The 18,493-nt window shown below is 51.6% G+C and overlaps 1 protein-coding gene across 1 annotated transcript in view; it reads left to right on the forward strand.

Annotated features, from left to right (window-relative positions):
* The window catches only part of Sema6a (semaphorin 6A), a 92,051-nt gene that overhangs the window by 60,417 nt on the left and 13,141 nt on the right, over nucleotides 1-18,493 (forward strand). The window contains exons 7-19 of the mRNA XM_090325406.1: nucleotides 151-241; nucleotides 1,157-1,276; nucleotides 1,882-1,970; nucleotides 3,014-3,231; nucleotides 4,730-4,861; nucleotides 6,688-6,843; nucleotides 7,947-8,123; nucleotides 8,666-8,806; nucleotides 8,887-8,967; nucleotides 11,595-11,653; nucleotides 13,378-13,398; nucleotides 13,536-13,586; nucleotides 17,819-17,983. Coding sequence (XP_090181532.1) covers nucleotides 151-241; nucleotides 1,157-1,276; nucleotides 1,882-1,970; nucleotides 3,014-3,231; nucleotides 4,730-4,861; nucleotides 6,688-6,843; nucleotides 7,947-8,123; nucleotides 8,666-8,806; nucleotides 8,887-8,967; nucleotides 11,595-11,653; nucleotides 13,378-13,398; nucleotides 13,536-13,586; nucleotides 17,819-17,983 — 1,501 coding nt within the window. The remainder of the gene's footprint in view (nucleotides 1-150; nucleotides 242-1,156; nucleotides 1,277-1,881; nucleotides 1,971-3,013; nucleotides 3,232-4,729; nucleotides 4,862-6,687; nucleotides 6,844-7,946; nucleotides 8,124-8,665; nucleotides 8,807-8,886; nucleotides 8,968-11,594; nucleotides 11,654-13,377; nucleotides 13,399-13,535; nucleotides 13,587-17,818; nucleotides 17,984-18,493) is intronic.

The following is an 18,493-nucleotide window of genomic DNA, read 5'->3' on the forward strand; positions in this document are numbered from 1 at the left end:
ATTTTACCTGTGGGGATGATTGTGCAAGCCTGTGGATGACTGCACGCGTGCACACACACACACACACACACACACACACACACACACACTCTTGATGAACACCCGTCACCGCCGACGGTGGTTTGCAGTGGTGTCCTGTTCTTCATGCAGATCGAGACCTTGGAACCTTCTGGAGATGAGCTCAGTGGCATGGCCAGATGCCCGTACGACGCCAAGCATGCCAACATCGCACTGTTTGCAGGTAACCGCCCGCTCTCGAGGCCCCCTCCCTCCTCCCATCGGAGGGTCCCGGAGTGGCAGTGGTGGCTGGCGTCTCCGGCGAGCGCTGTGATTCCGGCCCCTCCCGCTCAGCCTCGCCCTGGAAGGGGTCCCCGGCTTCCGAGCCTGGCTTTTGTGCCTGGAGAGAAAGATCACAATACCGTTTTGAGAACAAACAAACACACGATAACAACAGAACCCTGAATTATTCATATGGAAGAAAAGGGCTGTTCCCAAGTCGCTTTGACACAAACTCACAGAGACACATAATCAATAAAGGTGAATCAAGGAATAAATTTTTACTGTGGACATCATCCTTTGTATTTCATCTATACAGATTTTGCTGTTCTGGAATATTTGGTTATTTGTTTGCTAGCCCAGGGGAAAAAAAAAAAGTCAAATGTTTCAGGGACTAATTTTCAGTCTTCTGGAAGCCAGTGTCCTCAAAGCATGAATTCTTAAAGGAGATCAGTTTGAGCTCAGCTTCCTCTCCCTCCCCTCTCTTCTTTGCATCCACATAGAAGTTTCTGGTGGTTAAATCCGGCCCCCGCCTAATCCAATTTGCCTCGGTGTCCTGGAAAAGGCAGCACCCTAACTTCTTTGGCCTTCAGATTTCAGCCAAGGTCCTTTGCGTCTAATGACATTTCTCATTTATTCTGCTGGTTGAGCTGCTGTTGATTCTTAGGGAGGAAAACAAAAAAAATGCCCTGCAATTTAAAAACAAACGATGCTTCCTCTCTTGTGTCCCTATTTCAATGGCGTGGGAAGGGGTTGAGTGTCCATGTAGGGGGGCCGGGCCTTTGCCCCCAGCCCCGACTCCTTTGTGAAGGCTGCTGAGGCAGAGGCCGGGTTTACCGTCCCGCCCATGCCCCTTCACCTCTTTCCTCTCCCTCCCAAGATGGAAAACTCTACTCTGCCACGGTCACAGACTTCCTGGCCATCGATGCAGTCATCTACCGAAGCCTGGGGGACAGCCCTACCCTGAGGACAGTCAAGCACGACTCGAAATGGTTGAAAGGTGACCAGTGGGAAAGACCCAAGGGGGAGCTGATGGGAGCCAGAAGGGCTGGGAGGGGCTGGAAGGACCCAACTGTAGATTCCTTCCCCTGCTGGTTTCTTCTGCATGAAACCACGTCGGTCGCCTCCTCCGCCTCAGGGGACTTGCTGGGCCTCCCCCACTCCCCTTGCCATGCGCTTAGAAACAACAACAACAACATAGAATGTCTGGCATTCCTGCTTCCCCACCTCAGCTCTCATTTCAGAGAGAGAGGCTAGCGGTTCCTTCATGATGAGGGACAGGGACTTGGAGATTCGGGGCGGGTGGAAGAACAGGAGAGGATCTACTGTCCACCCAGCAGGAAGCCAGGGCCGTGAGGCCCTCTCTGCACGGCGGGCCAAACCCATTTGATGCTTCCTTGTGGATGGCCGAGAGGAGGCAGAGACGAGCCGCGGGTAGCCGTGGGCTCTCCGGTGGTGGCCTGGGTGGAGTCCGGCCTGGCCAGCCGCCCCACCGCGTCCGCTCGCAGCTCGTCTCTACAGGGTCCTGTCACGATCGGGATCTGGACCCTGTGCTTCTCCTGGTCCATAGCATTTCCCTCGGTGAAAGTGCCCCTGTGTTCACAGAGCCGTACTTTGTCCAAGCGGTGGATTACGGGGACTATATCTACTTCTTCTTCAGGGAGATTGCCGTGGAATACAACACCATGGGCAAGGTGAGGGGGCATGGGCCTTGGTGGGTCCCTGCGGGACGTTGTCCGCCGGCAGCAGCGACCTCGACAGGAAACACAGCGTCAGTTCTCAGGAGGGAGACCTCCGTCCCGCTGTGTGAGGACAACCCCGGATGGGACCCGTGAGAGCAAGTTACAGGAGACCCCCAGTCCCGGCTCGAGCTCAGGCCTGGGCCCTGTCCTGGGCTTTCTCAAGGCCTGCGCTCTGCCACTTGAGCCACAGCACCACTTCCAGCTTTTCCTATGTGTGTGGTACCAAGGAGTGGAACCCGGGCCTTCATGCATGCTGGGCAAGCACTCTGCCACTAGGCCACGCTCCTGGCCCTCCTCAAATGTTTTTACTGAAAATCTAGCCACCAGATGTTTGCTGGTTTCCCACTGAATCCCCCATATCTTGAGATGTGGTTTCCAGTTTCTCGTTTTTTAGTTAGGTTAGTCCACAGGGAGAAGAAGTACCTAGTGTCTTTCGCACACACACACAAAAAAAGGAGTCTTAATTTTTTTTTTAATTCTGTTTTACATTTATTGCAAGACAGCAAAGAAGCAATAGAATGGGTGAGGATTGTCTCTTCCAGTTTTTATTATTATTAATTACTATTAGTTATCAATGATCAAGGCCATAAGTTAGGAAGGAAGGTGCCCGGTGTTTGTGGGCGGTTAGAGGAGTCCATGCTGTTAGTGGGTAGTCCAGACCCCGAGGCAGCCAGCGAGGACGCAGGGATGGCGCACACAAAGTACGCTTTTGTTTGAGGAAATGGAAAGCTAAGCAGTCTATATGGAAATGAGTGGCTGTGGCTGGAGGCACATCCCTGAAGGATTTACGGCTCTGTATTAAATGCCACAGCCTTATCTTTTAAAACACGCTGTTCCGAGGCTGAGTTTTATTCTTCTTCTTTTTTTTTTTCTTTCTTTCTTCTTTCCTGCTACTGATTTCAGAAATGCAATCTTAAATTAAGTGCCCTGCCGTTTCGGCGTCTGTCCTGACATGCGGGCGCGGCCTGAGGTCTCGCCGTTTCTCTCCTGGGCAGGTGGTGTTTCCCAGGGTGGCTCAGGTGTGTAAGAACGACATGGGTGGGTCCCAGCGCGTGCTGGAGAAGCAGTGGACGTCCTTCCTGAAGGCCCGCCTCAACTGCTCCGTGCCAGGAGACTCCCACTTCTACTTCAACATCCTGCAGGCCGTCACGGACGTGATCCGGGTCAATGGCCGTGACCTTGTCCTGGCTACCTTCTCCACGCCTTACAACAGGTAACGGTGGCCCAGCCCTGCCTTATCCACCCCAATCCCTTTCTTCCCCGGGTCACCTCCCCGGACACAGTCGTTATTTCTGTTGTCCTCTTCTGTCTGCCACCACTCGAGCAGTGGAGGCCACAGCTCTGTTTCATGGCCTCCTTATCACGGTAGGTTTCGCGAGCGACAGAAATACAGCACATTGAATGAACAGGATGTAGGAAGGAAGGAAAAATGGAAGGAGCAGGGCAGGAGGGAGAGAGGGAAGGAAGAAAGAGCTCACCTTTGGGCAGATTTTAACACACGGTAGGCTGTCTTCAATTATTATGTGAGCATCATGAATTCCTCAAATAATATTTTATCTAATAAACTGGATATTCAATGTTCGATGTTTAGTGTATATATTAATATAGTAGATATATAGAATGAGTGTGTCCAAAGCTTTAAAAAACAAACAAGCTAAGATGTAAACTATTATACACCAGAGGGACAATATACAGGGAATTCTGAGTCTTGTGTACTAATTCTGTAAACAATAGGTAGGGCCAACTTCAAAATACCTGCGGCCACTTGTTTTAAATAAGCTTTTAAAATCCTCTTTCCCAGCTCTTGCTTTGTTAGTAATTCATTGTGGGATTAAAAGATGACCAAAAATTCCCCTAATTACGAAAGAAGCAATTTCCATACGCATTCGTGAGCTCAAGCCCCGAACTCTGGTGCTCACAAAGCCAGCGCCCGTGGCTCTTCCTGGGTTAACCCTACCTTGCCGTGGACAACCCTGAGAAGCCTGGGTAAAACGCTCGGCCAGCTGGGGGGCCCAGGTTATCCAGTCAGAATCAAGGAGCAACCATAGTCACAAACACGGAGGCAAATGTAGACAGATGGATGGGTAATTCATGCTTTCTCAATCGTTGATTCAAACAAACAAACAAACAAAAAGTGTCCCCAAGTTCTTCCTGGAACAGCAGGCAGACGTGTGATTCTACGTGGAGAGCCCTGTCCTTGTGTTTCTCATCTACCCCTTCACTGACGCCTTTATTCACAAGGCGTTGGTGTGTTAGAGACCTCAGTTGTTGAGCTTTATGCACATAAACAGGGAGGACATTGAGCTATAAAGTTCCCAGGAATCGTTCCCCTGCGCTGCTCTCGTCCCAGTCTCTGAATTCAGTCAGCCGTCTGCGGACAGCACAGCATTTCCACAGAACTTCAGCACCATCGCTGGTGGAGAGTGCTTGCTGTCCCTTTGATGGGGATAGTGTGGGATTCCCTGCCCCTGGTGACTCCTGAACCCTCTGGCACCTGCACAATTCTTTCCTCAATATTCAAAGAAGAGGCAATGCATTAAAAAAAAAAAAATCTAATAAACTGTGCTGGGGAGACGCCTTCTCCTGGGGGTGCGAGCCGGGCGCTTCCCGGCCTCCCGTCCTGGGAGTTCTGCAGCTCTGTGGCCGCTCTCCCGCGGGGGCCCCGGGCCGACCCCGTGTCTGACGACCCCGCATGGGCCTGCCCTTTGCAGTATCCCCGGCTCGGCGGTCTGTGCCTACGACATGCTGGATGTTGCCAACGTGTTCACCGGGAGGTTCAAAGAGCAGAAGTCCCCAGACTCCACCTGGACTCCCGTTCCCGACGAACGGGTCCCCAAGCCCAGGTAGGTACAGACAGGCGGCGGCCGTGGGAACTCTCGGGGTGCTGTGGCTCTGTGCCTGCGTTTTATCCACGTGATAAGGTGACAGGTCATCCGTGCACCACGCCTTGAAATCTGGGGAAACTGAGGCCCAGGAACGGGGGGGATGTGTCTCTTTCACATCCTCCCATCACCACCGCTCATTCCTTCTTTTCCTGCGTCTGGAGTTTGCGCTCGGGGCCTGGTACTTGCTGGGCTCACGCTCCTCTGAGAAGCCGTCGTTCCAGCTCTCTTTGGTGCTGGTTCTTTTTGAGACCCTGCCTCGTGTTTTGCCTGAGCCTACACTTGGACTGTGGCCCCCCCTTCTTCGGGCTTTCCCATCCTAGCTGGGGTTACAGCTGCGTGGCCACAGCCGGCATCCTCCGCTGAGAGGGACTCTCGTGGGCTTTCCCACAGAGGCCGGCCTCAGACTGCAGTCCTCCCCGCCAGGGCCTCCCGACTGGCCAGGATTGTAGAGCACAAGCCACTGGTGCCAGGCACCCAGTTGAGTCACCTCCTCGGGTGAGACAGCCAGATCTCCCCGCACCCCAGACTCCCACACAGCGCTCGCCGTGTGGCGACATCCCCACCGGGTTTGCCCTGGAGGAGAGCCCAGACGCGGCCGCGTTCTTGGTTTTCTTCCTCAAGCCACCCACCACGACTCCTTGAACGAGCCCAGACACAGAGACCCACCACGAGCCACGCAGCTGGCTGTCCAGCCCTTTTCCTCACCTGTATGGTCACGGCTGCACTCTGTCGCTATGGCGAGCGGCCAGTGGGACAATCACACCCTGGCAAACTCAGGCAGATTCTGTAATGGGGCCCAGGAGCCTTTTGGCTGCAGAGGCCATCTGAACGCTGACGAGGTGCCTGAGGGCAAGACAAAATGACCCACGCAGGCAGATGGCCTATGGGTCACACAGCTCCCCTCCTAGCCTGTCACCACCTCGGATTGCTGAGAACCTTCCAGATGTGGAGAAAGGGGGAGGAAGGGATTCAGTGGGATCAGTGGTCAGTCCTTACACGAGCTGACCTTCTGTGACAGATGCTCCCACTGAGTTTCTGCCATGTCCTGCGTCTCCTCCTGTGCTTCTCATACCTGCCCCGCCCTCTGGCAGACATCTGGGTGCTTTCTCAGGGCTGCCTGGCTGGCTGGCAGTGCTCACGGCAGACACCTGCCCAGGTCCCTCTCCACGCCAGCAGGGCACGCCAGGTGCCCACACACCAGGCTTTAGCGCTGGCCCACACCCGCTTCAGGCTTTGCTCAGACGACCCCTCTCCCAAAGCCACAGGGAGTCTGGTACAGTGAATTTCCACTCTGTTTTCTGTTTGCTGGAGGGAAGATGATCTTTCAGAACAGAGCTTTGCGTACCTGCCCCAATCCACCTGAAAATGAAAAACAAGTCTTTCTACACTTGGAAAATGGCTGGTGTTGTTCCCTCCCTTTGTGGTGAAGAGGCTGGGAGAGCCTCGAGTGCGGTTTGGGGTTGGGTTTGGTTTCGTCGCGCTGAGTGCCAACCACACACACCTCACTGGCTCCAGCTCCCGGGCTGCCCGCTGGGCTCTGCTGTGTGCACGCCGGCCTGCCCTGCTGGAGTTGGCGCTGAGGGCAGAGGCCAGAGGCCAGGCCCCGAGGAAATCTCAGCACTCTGTGTGGTGGCACTCCCCATTGTTCAGCTTCCTTTTCCCTGCCCTGTGGCGGATGCATTCTCCTTACTGCCAGATGCGTAGGGAAGGAGTTCGTTCCGAAGAATTTGCCAGAAGGCATGAAATAAACTCCCTCCCCTCTCTTCCTGTGCGTTCTGTTCCAGGCCGGGTTGCTGTGCCGGCTCCTCATCCTTAGAAAAATACACTAGCTCCAGCGAGTTCCCGGACGACACTTTGAACTTCATCAAGACGCATCCGCTGATGGACGAGGCCGTGCCCGCGATGGTCCACAGACCCTGGTTTCTGAGAACCATGGTGAGGTGAGTGCCAGGTCTTCACTCCTCTCGGACCCGTGGCTGGGCTTCTGCCGTGCCGGGTACCACAGGCTGCCTGGCTGGGTGAACACCCCACATCCTGGCCTCCCACCCTCCCCGGCGAGAAGAGCTAAGCTGTGCACAGGCCAACAGGAGAAGAGAGGAACTGGGTCCTTCCGGGCTAGCTCATGGCCCCGACCTGCGCCGTTCTTGGAAAAGAGTCAAAGGAGAGACGGTGGGGTCGATGTGGGCACCCAAACCTGCCTGTGTGGGCTCAGACCGTGGCCAGCCTGGAGAAGCCACACAGTCGCCAGAGCTGCTTAGAGCGTGCTGGGAGTCCGACAGCCCTTCTTCCACTGCTCAAGACCGCGACCCATGCAACCAGCACTTCCAAGTACCACCACGAAACGTAACGCTCGTTAGCCATCGTTTCGACTTGACTGGAACCATGGCAGGAGACGTAGAAGGGGGCTCCCGTGTCGTCTTCTCCCTGGCATGGTGCTCGGGGCACAGAGGCGTCTGTGGAACCCGTCCTGGAGTGGGTCCAAGGAATGTTTCGCTTTCAGAGGAAGAGAACAGGACTCGGTTTGAGTCTGGCCCTGCACGTCTGGCCCTGCACGTCTGGCCATCCCCAGATCTCGTCGGGGCCATGCACGAGCCTTCCAGGTTCAGGCTCCCCTCTACCCGTGTGTCTACACTCAGGAAGCTTTCCGGCCTAGCCTTCGGCTTTTCATCTTGCAGGAAGAGCTCGGACGATGGGCTCGTGTGCTCTGAAGAATGCGGAGTGGGTTTACACTCCGGGGAGGGGATGGCCGCCCCGTGGCTTCCGATGGCCCTGGGTGTGTTTCCACGCTGCGGAACTCGGCCTCTCCGTGCACGAACACTTCCTCCTCCCCCACTGGAGCCGTCCTCACGTGCCGCCGGTGGAAATGGCGGGAGGGTCAGCCCAGGTTGAGAACACTGCTTCTATTTTCTCAGATCTATTTTCTCTTGAGATGATCACTAGAAAGCTGTGTCACAACTGTTTGAAGTGGGAACGCGGGCCCCTCGTAACGCTAGACCAGCCAAGAGGCTGAACACAAACCAACAGTGCGACCCTGTCATTTTAGATACCGCCTGACCAAAATTGCCGTGGACACTGGCGCGGGGCCCTACCAGAACCACACTGTGATTTTCCTGGGCTCGGAGAAGGGAATCATCCTGAAATTCTTGGCCCGGGTAGGAAACAGTGGTTTCCTCAATGACAGCCTTTTCCTGGAGGAGATGAGCGTGTACAACCCAGAAAAGTGAGTGCCCGCCTCCTTTCTTGGTAATTATTTGTTAAGCTACCACAGGCCCTTGGCATGCAGAGAAAAGCCATGGCAGGCTTAAGTCATCTTATGGATTTTAAGTGATTCCTTTTTTTTTTTCTTGCTGTGCCAATCCTAGGCCTGGAATTCAAGGCCTTGGGCGCTGCCCCTAAGCTACTTTTGCTCAAGGCTAGCACTGTTTTACCACCTGAACCCCAGCCCCACCTCTGACCTTTTTTTGGTACTTGATTAGAGATAATACAAGTCTCACAGACTTTTTCTACCTGGGTTGGCTTGGAACTGCAGTCCTCATATCTCAGCCTCCTGAGTAGCTAGGATTAGAGGTGAGAGTTACCAACCCCTGGCTTAAAAAAAAAAAAATATATATATATATGCCCACAAATTCTCTTATTTTCCCTTGCCAGTCTGCGCGTGCCTGTGCATGTCTGTGTGTGAGGACACAGGATGTGTGCCCGTCTAGCCATCCAGGTTAAGGAAGCATTGGTCAGTGAGTGGTTGATCCTGTCTCCCCGCCCCAGATGCAGCTACGATGGGGTGGAAGACAAGAGGATCGTGGGAATGCAGCTGGATAGAGCCAGCAGCGCCCTGTACGTCGCATTCTCCACCTGCGTGATAAAGGTTCCCCTCAGCCGGTGCGAGCGACACGGCAAGTGTAAAAAGTACGTACTCTGGGCTGGTTAGAGAAGGCAGGGTGGAGAGGCGCGCTGGAGTCGTGGCTCACCGGCTTCTCTCGCTGCAGAACCTGCATCGCCTCCCGGGACCCGTACTGCGGCTGGCTGAAGGAGGCCGGCGCCTGCGGGCAGCTCTCCCCGTTCAGCAGGTAAGGGCTCTCGGGTGGCGTGGCCTGCCACGGGCCTGTGCTCCCACATGCACCACCCAGCCGCCCTGCCTCGGGGCCTGGACCTCGGCTGCAGCAAGCAGCAGGATTGCCGGTTCAACCCAGTCATAGAAAACCCCGGAACATGGCTCAGGCGGCCTTCCCCACAGGTGGCCTTTGAGGACAGTGGGCCCTATGACTAATTAGGCAGCCCATCTAATTTTTTTTTTAAATCATCTTGGCAGTTTTCCAGGACGTGGGCTAGATCAGACAGGTCTGTCACACCTGCGATGCCTGTGGCCTTAGCTTTGGGTTAAAGCACTTGATGGAACTGGCTTACCTGTGATGCCTGGTGTTGAAGAGGTTTTCCCCCTGGGTTTCTACTCGGGTGGGCGTGAAACCTGAAGGAGCATTTGGAGAGGTAGTCACTGCATAGGCTGGTGGGTTCTAGAACATAAGCCAGGTAGTGCAGAGGCTGGTGGGTTCTGGAACTTAAGCCAGCTAATGCATGGCCAGCCACTGCTTGGACCCTCTTTGCACATTTTCAAAGAGAAGGACCAACATGGGGCCTCCCAGATGACCTCCCGTCCCCCAGTTCCCATAAGTGGAGGGCATGATAACAGAAAACCCGGCCTGTACAGACTCGGCCCCTGTGTAGTAATTCCAACCGCTGTGCAAGCGGGGCTTTTGACCTGTTTGAGTATTTCCCTGCTTTGTAATCTCATCCCGGGAATCTTCTGGGTGGAGGAGGAAGGAAGCTAAGGGAAGGCTTTATCTTCTTTTCTACGTCCAAAAACTGTCCGGATGTTTTTTATAAGCTATTGTGTGTGTGTGTGTGTGTGTGTGTGTGTGTGTGTGTGTGTGTGTGTGTGTGTGTGTGTGTGCAGGTCTTGTTACCAGGCTTACACAGACAGTCTGGGTAAGGTCTCATAGGTTTTTTGCTCACGGCTGGTGCTCTACCACTCGAGCCACAACTCGATTCTGGCTTCTTGTTGTTGTTGTTTTGGTAATCAGAGATGAGAGTCTGCCGGGATTCCCTGCACAGGCTGGCATTGAATGACAATCCTCACATCACAGCGTCCGGAGTAGCTGGGGTGGCGGACACGGTGGGGAGGTGGGGAGCCAGTGGCACCCAGCTTTTGTGCGCCCTGTTTTAAAATCCGCATCAGAACTCCTCACTAGGTCCTTGGCAGGGTGGATACTTATTTAGTGACCTTGTTGCAGCTCCTGCTGGAGAGCGGTGGTGCTGAACGTTGGCTTTTATTACAACCAGGAATCCTCATCCTTCCCGGAAGAGTCTGATCTTTTTACTTTTTTGTTTATTATCTTTAAGTCATCATCCGAAGGAGCTGCCATTCCACAAATCTGCTTATGAGCTCGGTGTATCGTGGTTGACACACTCCCTCCCTCCCTCCCTCTCCCCTCCGTCCCTTCCCCACCCCTCCCTGCCAACACGGCACCTCCGTCCTGAGTTTCCTGGGATGAACATTGAACACCACAACTGCCTTCTCCCCACCCCTGCCCACGTGTCAAATACCAGCTTCCTGGCATTCATTTGGTTGGACCGTGAGCTCGTCTGTATTCTAAAGAACGACACTGCTTGGATTTCTCCCCGGCCAATACAAATAACAAATTATGGGAAGTCAGGCCCAGAGAGACAAAAGGACACATGTTCTCTCTCCTATGTGGAAGCTAGAGCTACATGTCTGAGTAAACACATGCAAGGGGCGTGTGCGAGGGCACACGAGTGTATTAACCAGAGTTGTGGTATTTGCAGCGTTTAATCATGTTAATGACACAAAACACGGTAGAAGCTACATATGGTGGGCTATTAGATCCAGGCACAGCTCTCAGGACCGTTTTCTCTATGACTCAGAGTCTCTGAAGACAGCCACAAAATAGGGGCGTTTGGGTGATGACGTAGACGTCAGCAGAAGGTTGTCCAAAAGTTGTTCGTGCCCTGTGGATGGCTTGAGCGTGCACGCGTGAAATTGTCTTCGTCGGTGGTGTGATGATGCTATAGCCTGTGGGCGGACCAGTGGGCTTGTAAGAAAGATGAGCCTGTGGAGAAGAAAAGGAATGTTCCAGAGGGTTACGAAAGGGCTGGCCGTGGGCAGAAGTGAGTTCCGAAACATGTGCCACCTCGGGCGGCCACCTCAGAGACCCCGGGCATATATGGCGGGTGTGTGTGCTTTTGAACACTGGGGTAGACATGTTTTTGCTTGAAGGGAAATTATTTTTACAAGTTCTGGGAGAGGAAAGGCAGTGAAACAGAAAGTCAAAGACCCCTGTTTAATTTGCAGACTTCTCCGTTACCTAGAGCAGGGGCGTGCTTAAACACCCAAATGTCCTGAGTTCAAGGCCAGTATTCACAGAGAGAGGAGGAGGGGCTGGGGGAGAGGAGATCAGTCATCCTCAACCCAATGAACGACTTGAATAAGATTTGAATTAACTGTTTAAACCACAAATTCTCTTTGGAGATTGCCACAAGACTCATTTCCCCAAACTTCAGAGATGTTATTTTTCATATTCCCACCCCATTTATTTGTTTGCACTGGTTAAGAGGACTCACTCCGGAGTAACATCTGCCATCATTTATGTGTGTGTTTGTCTTTTTCTTTTTCTTTAAGACTGGCATTTGAGCAGGACATAGAACGGGGAAATACCGACGGCCTGGGAGATTGTCACAGTAAGTCAAGTGTTTGTGTACTCTGTGTTGGGCTCTTAGGTAAAGTTGCTCTCATCAAATGGCCAGATAGCCTAGCAGTCTGCTCCATCTGGGGGTCTGAAGGCACACGACACGGGAACGAGTGACAGAAATGGCCTCCCCCGCTACGGAAGGCAGCGGTGTGGGGGGTCGGTGCCGCTTCGCCTGGCACCTGTCCCGGTATTCTAATACTGTGGAGGATATTAATTATAGCAAAGCAGCAGCCATACCAGTGCTTCCGTGACACAATGACAGTTTTGCTGTGTCTTTTCTTTTTTTTTTTTTAATGTGCGGTTACACCGTATTTTAGCCAAATAACAAAGAGATTGATTATCGTGCTCTAGTTTTTTAATTGAGTAGGACTGTTTTATTCTTCTTGAACATATCGGCTGACGAAAGTAATTATTTTTCCAAATTAGATTTATGTATATTACTGTGAGATAGGAAAATAGTTCAGAAATAACCTGTAAGTACAAAGTGATTCTAAATAACCTCGTAATAAGTAATACCTGCTTATGTTAACCTCAGAGCTCCTTTCAAGCATTCTTAAATGGGGACATTTGTTAGAGCTTTCTGTAAAGGATACTCGTCAAAATTCTGTTCATTTGTCCTCAGGCCGGATAGTTATTAGTTTTCCAAAATGCTCTATGAATGCTGATTTGAAGAACAATGCCGTGTTCTCGGAAAAACGTTTGGCTCGTGGTGATTTTTTTCTAGTGTCATATGTGCTAAATTTCAAGAAACTTCCATTCAAATGATACCAGCAGATAATTCCTAGGAAAGTAATATTGTGTGATTTTCTGATACTTGATTCCATAATGCAAACCATAAGAAAAGAAAAGTCTCTATCTTTAAGTCCTGAGTGCTGAAAGTTCAGACTTAGTGACATTTTACCTTCCTTGAATTTTTTCTTTGCATGAGAGGCCAGACCCAGGCAGTGAGCAGCCTTATCTCCAGACTCTTTTTCTTTTTAACCAGTCCTGGGCTTGAGCTCAGGGCCTGAGCACTGTTCTTGGACTTTCTCAAGGCTAGAGCTCTACCACTTGAGCCTCAGCACCACTTCTGGCTTTTTTCTATGTATGTGGTACCGAGGAATCAAACCCGGGTCTTCGTGCATGCTAGGCAGGCACTTTAACCACTAGGCCACATTCCCAGCCCTTATCTCCAGACTCTTACGCTTTTTTACTTGCCAATACCATACACCACGAAATCCTTACTTGTGTTTTCCCGTGTCCATTTTCTTACTTGTTGAAGATTAGCATAGGAAGCAGTGTTGCGTCAAAGGGCCTCTTTCACATTCGTGCAGTGCCACGGATGTGGTTTGGGGTTGCTGTTTGAATGTGAAACGTGACGTGTGGCACTGCTCATCTCCTCGGGGCGTGGAGGTGGGGGTGCCCCAAGAGAGAACCTGAAGGAAGAGGCATCCGCCCGCCACCCCCCCCCCAAGAAAGGCAGGCTCCAAGTCGCAGCCCCAGGTCAGGGCAGCACCTCTTGTCTCGGCTAACTCACGGGTGGCCTTGACTAGGAGGTGTGAGCTCAGACTGGAGCGTCACATGCTCTGGGTTCCAGGCGGGCATTTGAAGACCCTTCCCAGGGTTGGGATTTCGAGTTGCGAAGTTCCAATGGCTCATTCCCCTCGGGGCAGAAGTCAGACCCAGCGGAGCCACAAACCCGGCAATAATCACCGCCCCCCTTTTGTCTTCCAGATTCCTTCGTGGCCTTGAACGGTAAGGAAGACACTACGTTCCCTGACTTCATATCCGTGGGAATCTATCTGCAAAACCCCCTCCCTAATCCTTTCCCCTCTCCTCAAACCCGAGCTTCCTTTCATTAATTTCTTTTTTATCCTCGTTATTTTTTATAGACATTTCTACTCCTCCACTGGATCATGAAATGTCTTACAAGGCCGTGTATGGTCAGTGTCATCGATGCATAGATCATCTTCTTTCTCATTCTTTAGAGCCACTTAACCCTACGGTAGTTTATAGTTTTCATTCCTAAACATTCCGGGCCAGATCGGTTTTTTTGTTAGTTCAGGGCCCCAATTCACTAAAATTATTTTTCGGTCTGGATCTTGCGGTGCTTTCAGGCTCCTCCCCTGCTTGTGAGAGACGGCTGATGTGGGAGACTGAGTCCTAAATTTTTAATCCACATGACATGAAATATGCCAACTTCTAGGCATTTGATGAACAGATTTAATGAGTTCTTGAGGGAGAAGAAACTGAATGTGCATAAGCCTATCCAATAAGAGACTAGCGTTTATAGCTACGAGACAGTAGCTCCTGAGCAGGTAGAGAAGGCTGTCTACAAAGCGTTTCTCCCGCCTGTCAGCCTAAAATACCTCCACAAGATAAACTCGGCGGAAAGTGCAGGCATCGGTTTTTTATGAAGCAAATCTTTCCAGCGCAGTGCAGAGCCGGCCTCGGAGTTTAGGCTCACAAACACTGAAGCATCTTTTCAGTGAGATTCTTTTATTTTAGGTTATATACAAAGGAAAAGATACCGTCGAAACTGGATACGCGGGATTTATCCCTTTGTGTGCAATCTGCAGTACACAAGCCCTGGGTTTATTACCCAATGTGGAAGCATAGCTGCTCCACTTCCATCTCTCCAAGTACCCTCTGCCCCCCAAGATTGGTGAACCTGTACTTCCTTAGGAAAAAAAGCATCGCTGTGTTTCAGTGGGAACTACAAGCTCACCCATTTATAGAGCCCGTGCGTTTAAAGACACCACAAAGCAATAGTTAGAGGACAGTCTTTAAACAGAGAGGCAGATAATTAAGAAGTCGGGATGGATTAAAGAGGAAAGAAAACAAAGCTATGGGGCTTCAAGATGCCCGCTCTGCCGCCCAGGCCCCGGGTCTGATGAGCACAAGTAAGAATGGCTCTCTCGGAGTTGCAACGACTGTCCTAGGAGCTGAAGCTATGAGCTGAAGCCAGCGGTCAGTGCCCCCTGATTAAGGAGTTCAGAAAATGAACCCCCAGCACCCATCCCTTTCACATTCCTTCATCCACAATTCAAACCAGAATATCAAATGCCAAGGATGGGGGGGGGGGATGACGGGAGGCAAATGCCCTGAGCCTTTGGAAAGCAAACCCACTTAGCATCCTCACTTTGCAGTTACTGCTAGGATTGAACCATCTCCACCAGATATTGGGAAATTCGGAACAGAACCGACAGTCTCATCAGCTGAACAGAGACTTAATTTTTTTTTTAGCTCCCGGGGAATTCTTTCATATAGATTGAGTAATGAAGCCCAGGCCTGTGCGTTAAGAGCAGAAGTGATTCTGTAACCCACGAATCTGATTTCCTTTTCAAAGGAAAGCCAGTTATTAATTCTCCCATATTAACACTTGAAAGGACAGGGCCCATTCACCCACAGCTCTTAATCTGGGATTTCTGTGATGAAACTCTGAAGACGTGATGGCTCTGTCAGCTAATGATCCTGCATCTTCTGAGGACGTGGTTAGGTGACTAATGGGCCATGCAAGCAGTACTTAAAAGCTATCGAAGACTTGTAGGTAGGGGGATGGACAGATGGATAGAAGACAAAGATAGATAAATAGATAATTATGTTATATATTGACTGTTAGAGGAAGTGCTGTCTTGCAGTTAATAAACCCTGGAGATAATTGATTAATTGATCCAGCAAATACTTCTTGCCGTCCTTCTCTATGCCAGGTTCAAGCTTTGTAGCGTGACAGGAAGGCCCAAATGTTGTTTTTTTTGTCTTTTTTATGAGCACAAATACAGATGTGCAAGTCAGAAGTGCACCAGCATTGTTTGTGTCTGTGTCAAAGTGCAGATCCTCTAGAGAGGCACAGGACAAAACCAGACCCACCCATCCCCGGAAAGGGGACCGTTTCAATGAGCCGTGCAAGCTTCAGTGTTGGCAAAAAGCTCATGCACCTGCAGCCCCCTACATGAGAACCCCTTTTAGTGAATTGGGCCCTGCGTGCGTTCCTTCTCTCTTCTTCTCTGTATCGATGTCGTGTCTCCTTTCTGTTACCTCTAATTGGCTACAGTCGTTGCTACTAGACTAGATGGACGGCCACTAACCTAGACGCACAGTGACTGTAGATGTAGAGAAACACAGTGGTGCATGAAAGCTAACTTTTCCCAGTGTATCAGCTCTTTCTCCTATTTCTGAAGGAAAATATTATGTAAGTCCCTCTGAGATGCACAGGTCCCTGAGAGACAAAGCCCTCGCAGGGACAATTCACCAGTGCTCTTTTTGTTACAGTCTCTTGGGTAACTAATCATGCCTCTAAAAATCAAACGATAAGAAGATGCATGAATATTTATTTTAATAATATAGTTTAAGCGTGGAAAGGTTCTGATATGCATCCTGATTTCCAATTAAGGGTCACTGCTTAGTTGTATGGTGTTGTGGGGCTGGTATTTTGGTTTGGGGTTTTGTTTTGATCTTTTTTGTTGGTCGTGGGTCAGAACTCGGCCTGGGCACTGTCCCTGAGCCCTTCAGCTCAAGGCTAGTACGCTGCCACCTGGAGCCACAGCAACACTTCTGGTTTTCTGGTGGTTCCTTGGAGATAAGAGTCTCACGGACTTTCCTGCCTCGGGCTGGCTTTGAACTGCCATCCTCGGATCTCAGCCTCCTGAGCAGTTAGGACGACTGGGCCCAGCTTGTTTCTAACCCCACCTCCCCGACTGAAGTTTTCATTCACTGCTGGCACAAGACATCCTCTATGGATTCCCTGCCTCCTGCCGGGCTCGGTTATTTGATTTCCCCTCTTTGAGTAAATGAGATGCATGGTTTCTCTGGATTTACATTTAGAAAGTCTTGGTGCCATGGGTGTGACACTAACGCTCTAGCAGTAGGGAGAAGAGACTGATTCCTCCATTTGTGTACCTAACAACCATCTGGCCCACATTAATTTCCTCTCCTAGCCGTCGTGTTCCATTTCCAGTGACTTCGCCCTGTCTTTGCAGCATATGGTCCAGGAGATTTCTCTACGGAAAACGTGTCCCTCGGGCATGTATTTCCCCTAGATTACCATATTAAGAAATGTGCTCCCTAAACCCCACTTACCATAAAATTGCCCCCTTGAACAAAGTTAAATGGAAAGTGTTCAAAATGCCTATCAGTTCAGGCAAAAGGAATTCCTGCTATTGGACAGCAGGGTTTGGGGGGTTTTATTTGGGGGGTGGGGTGGGAGGTTTTTCTCCTACCTACCTCCATCTTTCTTTTCTCCTTCTCTCTGCCTTCGGAGCTATTTCTAATCATTTTCTTATGCTAAGCTACTGGATTTTCTCATAGGCAGAACATCTATTTCACTCAAGCTGTCTTGAATCCAGGAGTGGAGGTTATGTTTTAGACCTCCACGTACACAAACGAAAAGAAAGAAAATTGTGTTTTCCCATTTCCCAGGGTGATATTCCTAAGCCTGCTCCCTGGTCAGTCTGACGAGAGGTGAAAGACAGAGACACAGAAACAAGGGGCCCAGCTGCACACATTTCTGAGCCTTCAGTGAACATATTTTTAGCAGCAGGATATGGGGCCGACTACATCAACAACAAAACCATTCAAAAAATGGGTTTTTGAACCAGCGTGGGGCCACACAGTTCTGCACAGACAGAGGCTTCTCATACATTACTGCAGTAGCCACTGAGCCCCTTGGGCCCAGGGAAAGGGGGACACGTGGCTGGCATTCTCTGCTGAGCAAAACTATAAGAAACAAAAGCTGTTTTGAACCCACATCGTCCGTAATGCACAAGAGACACTCGGGGCCCCCGCGAAACCCCATCTCCCAATCATTGCCATGATCAACCAGGACGTCCCGAGCCTTTAGCACGGGCATCTATCTTTCCCGTGGCCAGCATTTGGTGGACCACATCCTGGGAGATGCAGCCTCTGAGCTGGAGTGCGGGGAGTTCTTGCCATGTCTCCCCCAAAGTACTGATGTGGGTTTGGGGTTTCTGTACGCGGCTCCAGAGGCGGCTGTCTGTAAGAAGGTTTAGTCAGGGGAGCGGGAGCTCGAGGCACCGCCTTGAAGTCACTGTGGCAGCTCTGCCACGCGTTGAATCTGTGCCCGGCCTGCGTAGCCGAGCCGCCCGCTGGCTTTCCCTGCAGCGGGGGACTGGGGAGGCAGACTGCTTGTCCCTAACTGTGTCTGTGGTGGAAACAGGACGCAGCAGCTCCCTCTGGCCCAGTACCACCTCGTCCGACTCGACGGCCGGCGAGGGGTTCGCGTCCAGGGGAGGCTTGCTGGACTGGAAGGACCTGCTGGAGTCGCCGGGCAGCTCTGACCCTCTGGGGGCGGTGTCCTCCCGTAACCACCAGGACAAGAAGGGTAAGGCCTTGGAACTGCCCCTGGGCCTCCTGGGGGCGGGGAGGGGGCCGGGGAGGGTATGTGACTGCTTCCAGCCGTCCTGGGTGGCAGTGCCAGCCTGGCACCACGCCGGACCACGGAGAAGCCCCACATCACAAATAACGGCACCCGAACATTCTCCACGCGGCCCCTACCCGGTCCTCTCACTCCCATGCTGGGATTTTTCGGGGGGCGGGGGGCTACTTTCCCACCACGCCACGGAATTCAAGGCATTGGCAAATGCAATCAAAGTAAGAGGCCATTAATCAGGGAATTGAGAAATAAGCGGGGAAGTCTTTTTCTTCCCTTTTATCTTTCCTTTTTGGCTGTCAATTTTCTCTCTCTCCCTCTCCTTCCCTTCCTCCCTCCCTTCTCTCCCTCTCCTCTCTCTCTCCTCTCTCTCTCTCTCTCTCTCTCTCTCTCTCTCTCTCTCTCTCTCTCTCTCTCTCTCTCTCTCTCTCTCGGAATTGCATTTGAATGGAGCCGTGGTCC

This window comes from Megascapheus bottae, chromosome 38 (assembly GCF_031878675.1).
Source record: "Megascapheus bottae isolate mThoBot1 chromosome 38, mThoBot2.hap1, whole genome shotgun sequence".
NCBI lineage: Eukaryota > Metazoa > Chordata > Mammalia > Rodentia > Geomyidae > Megascapheus > Megascapheus bottae.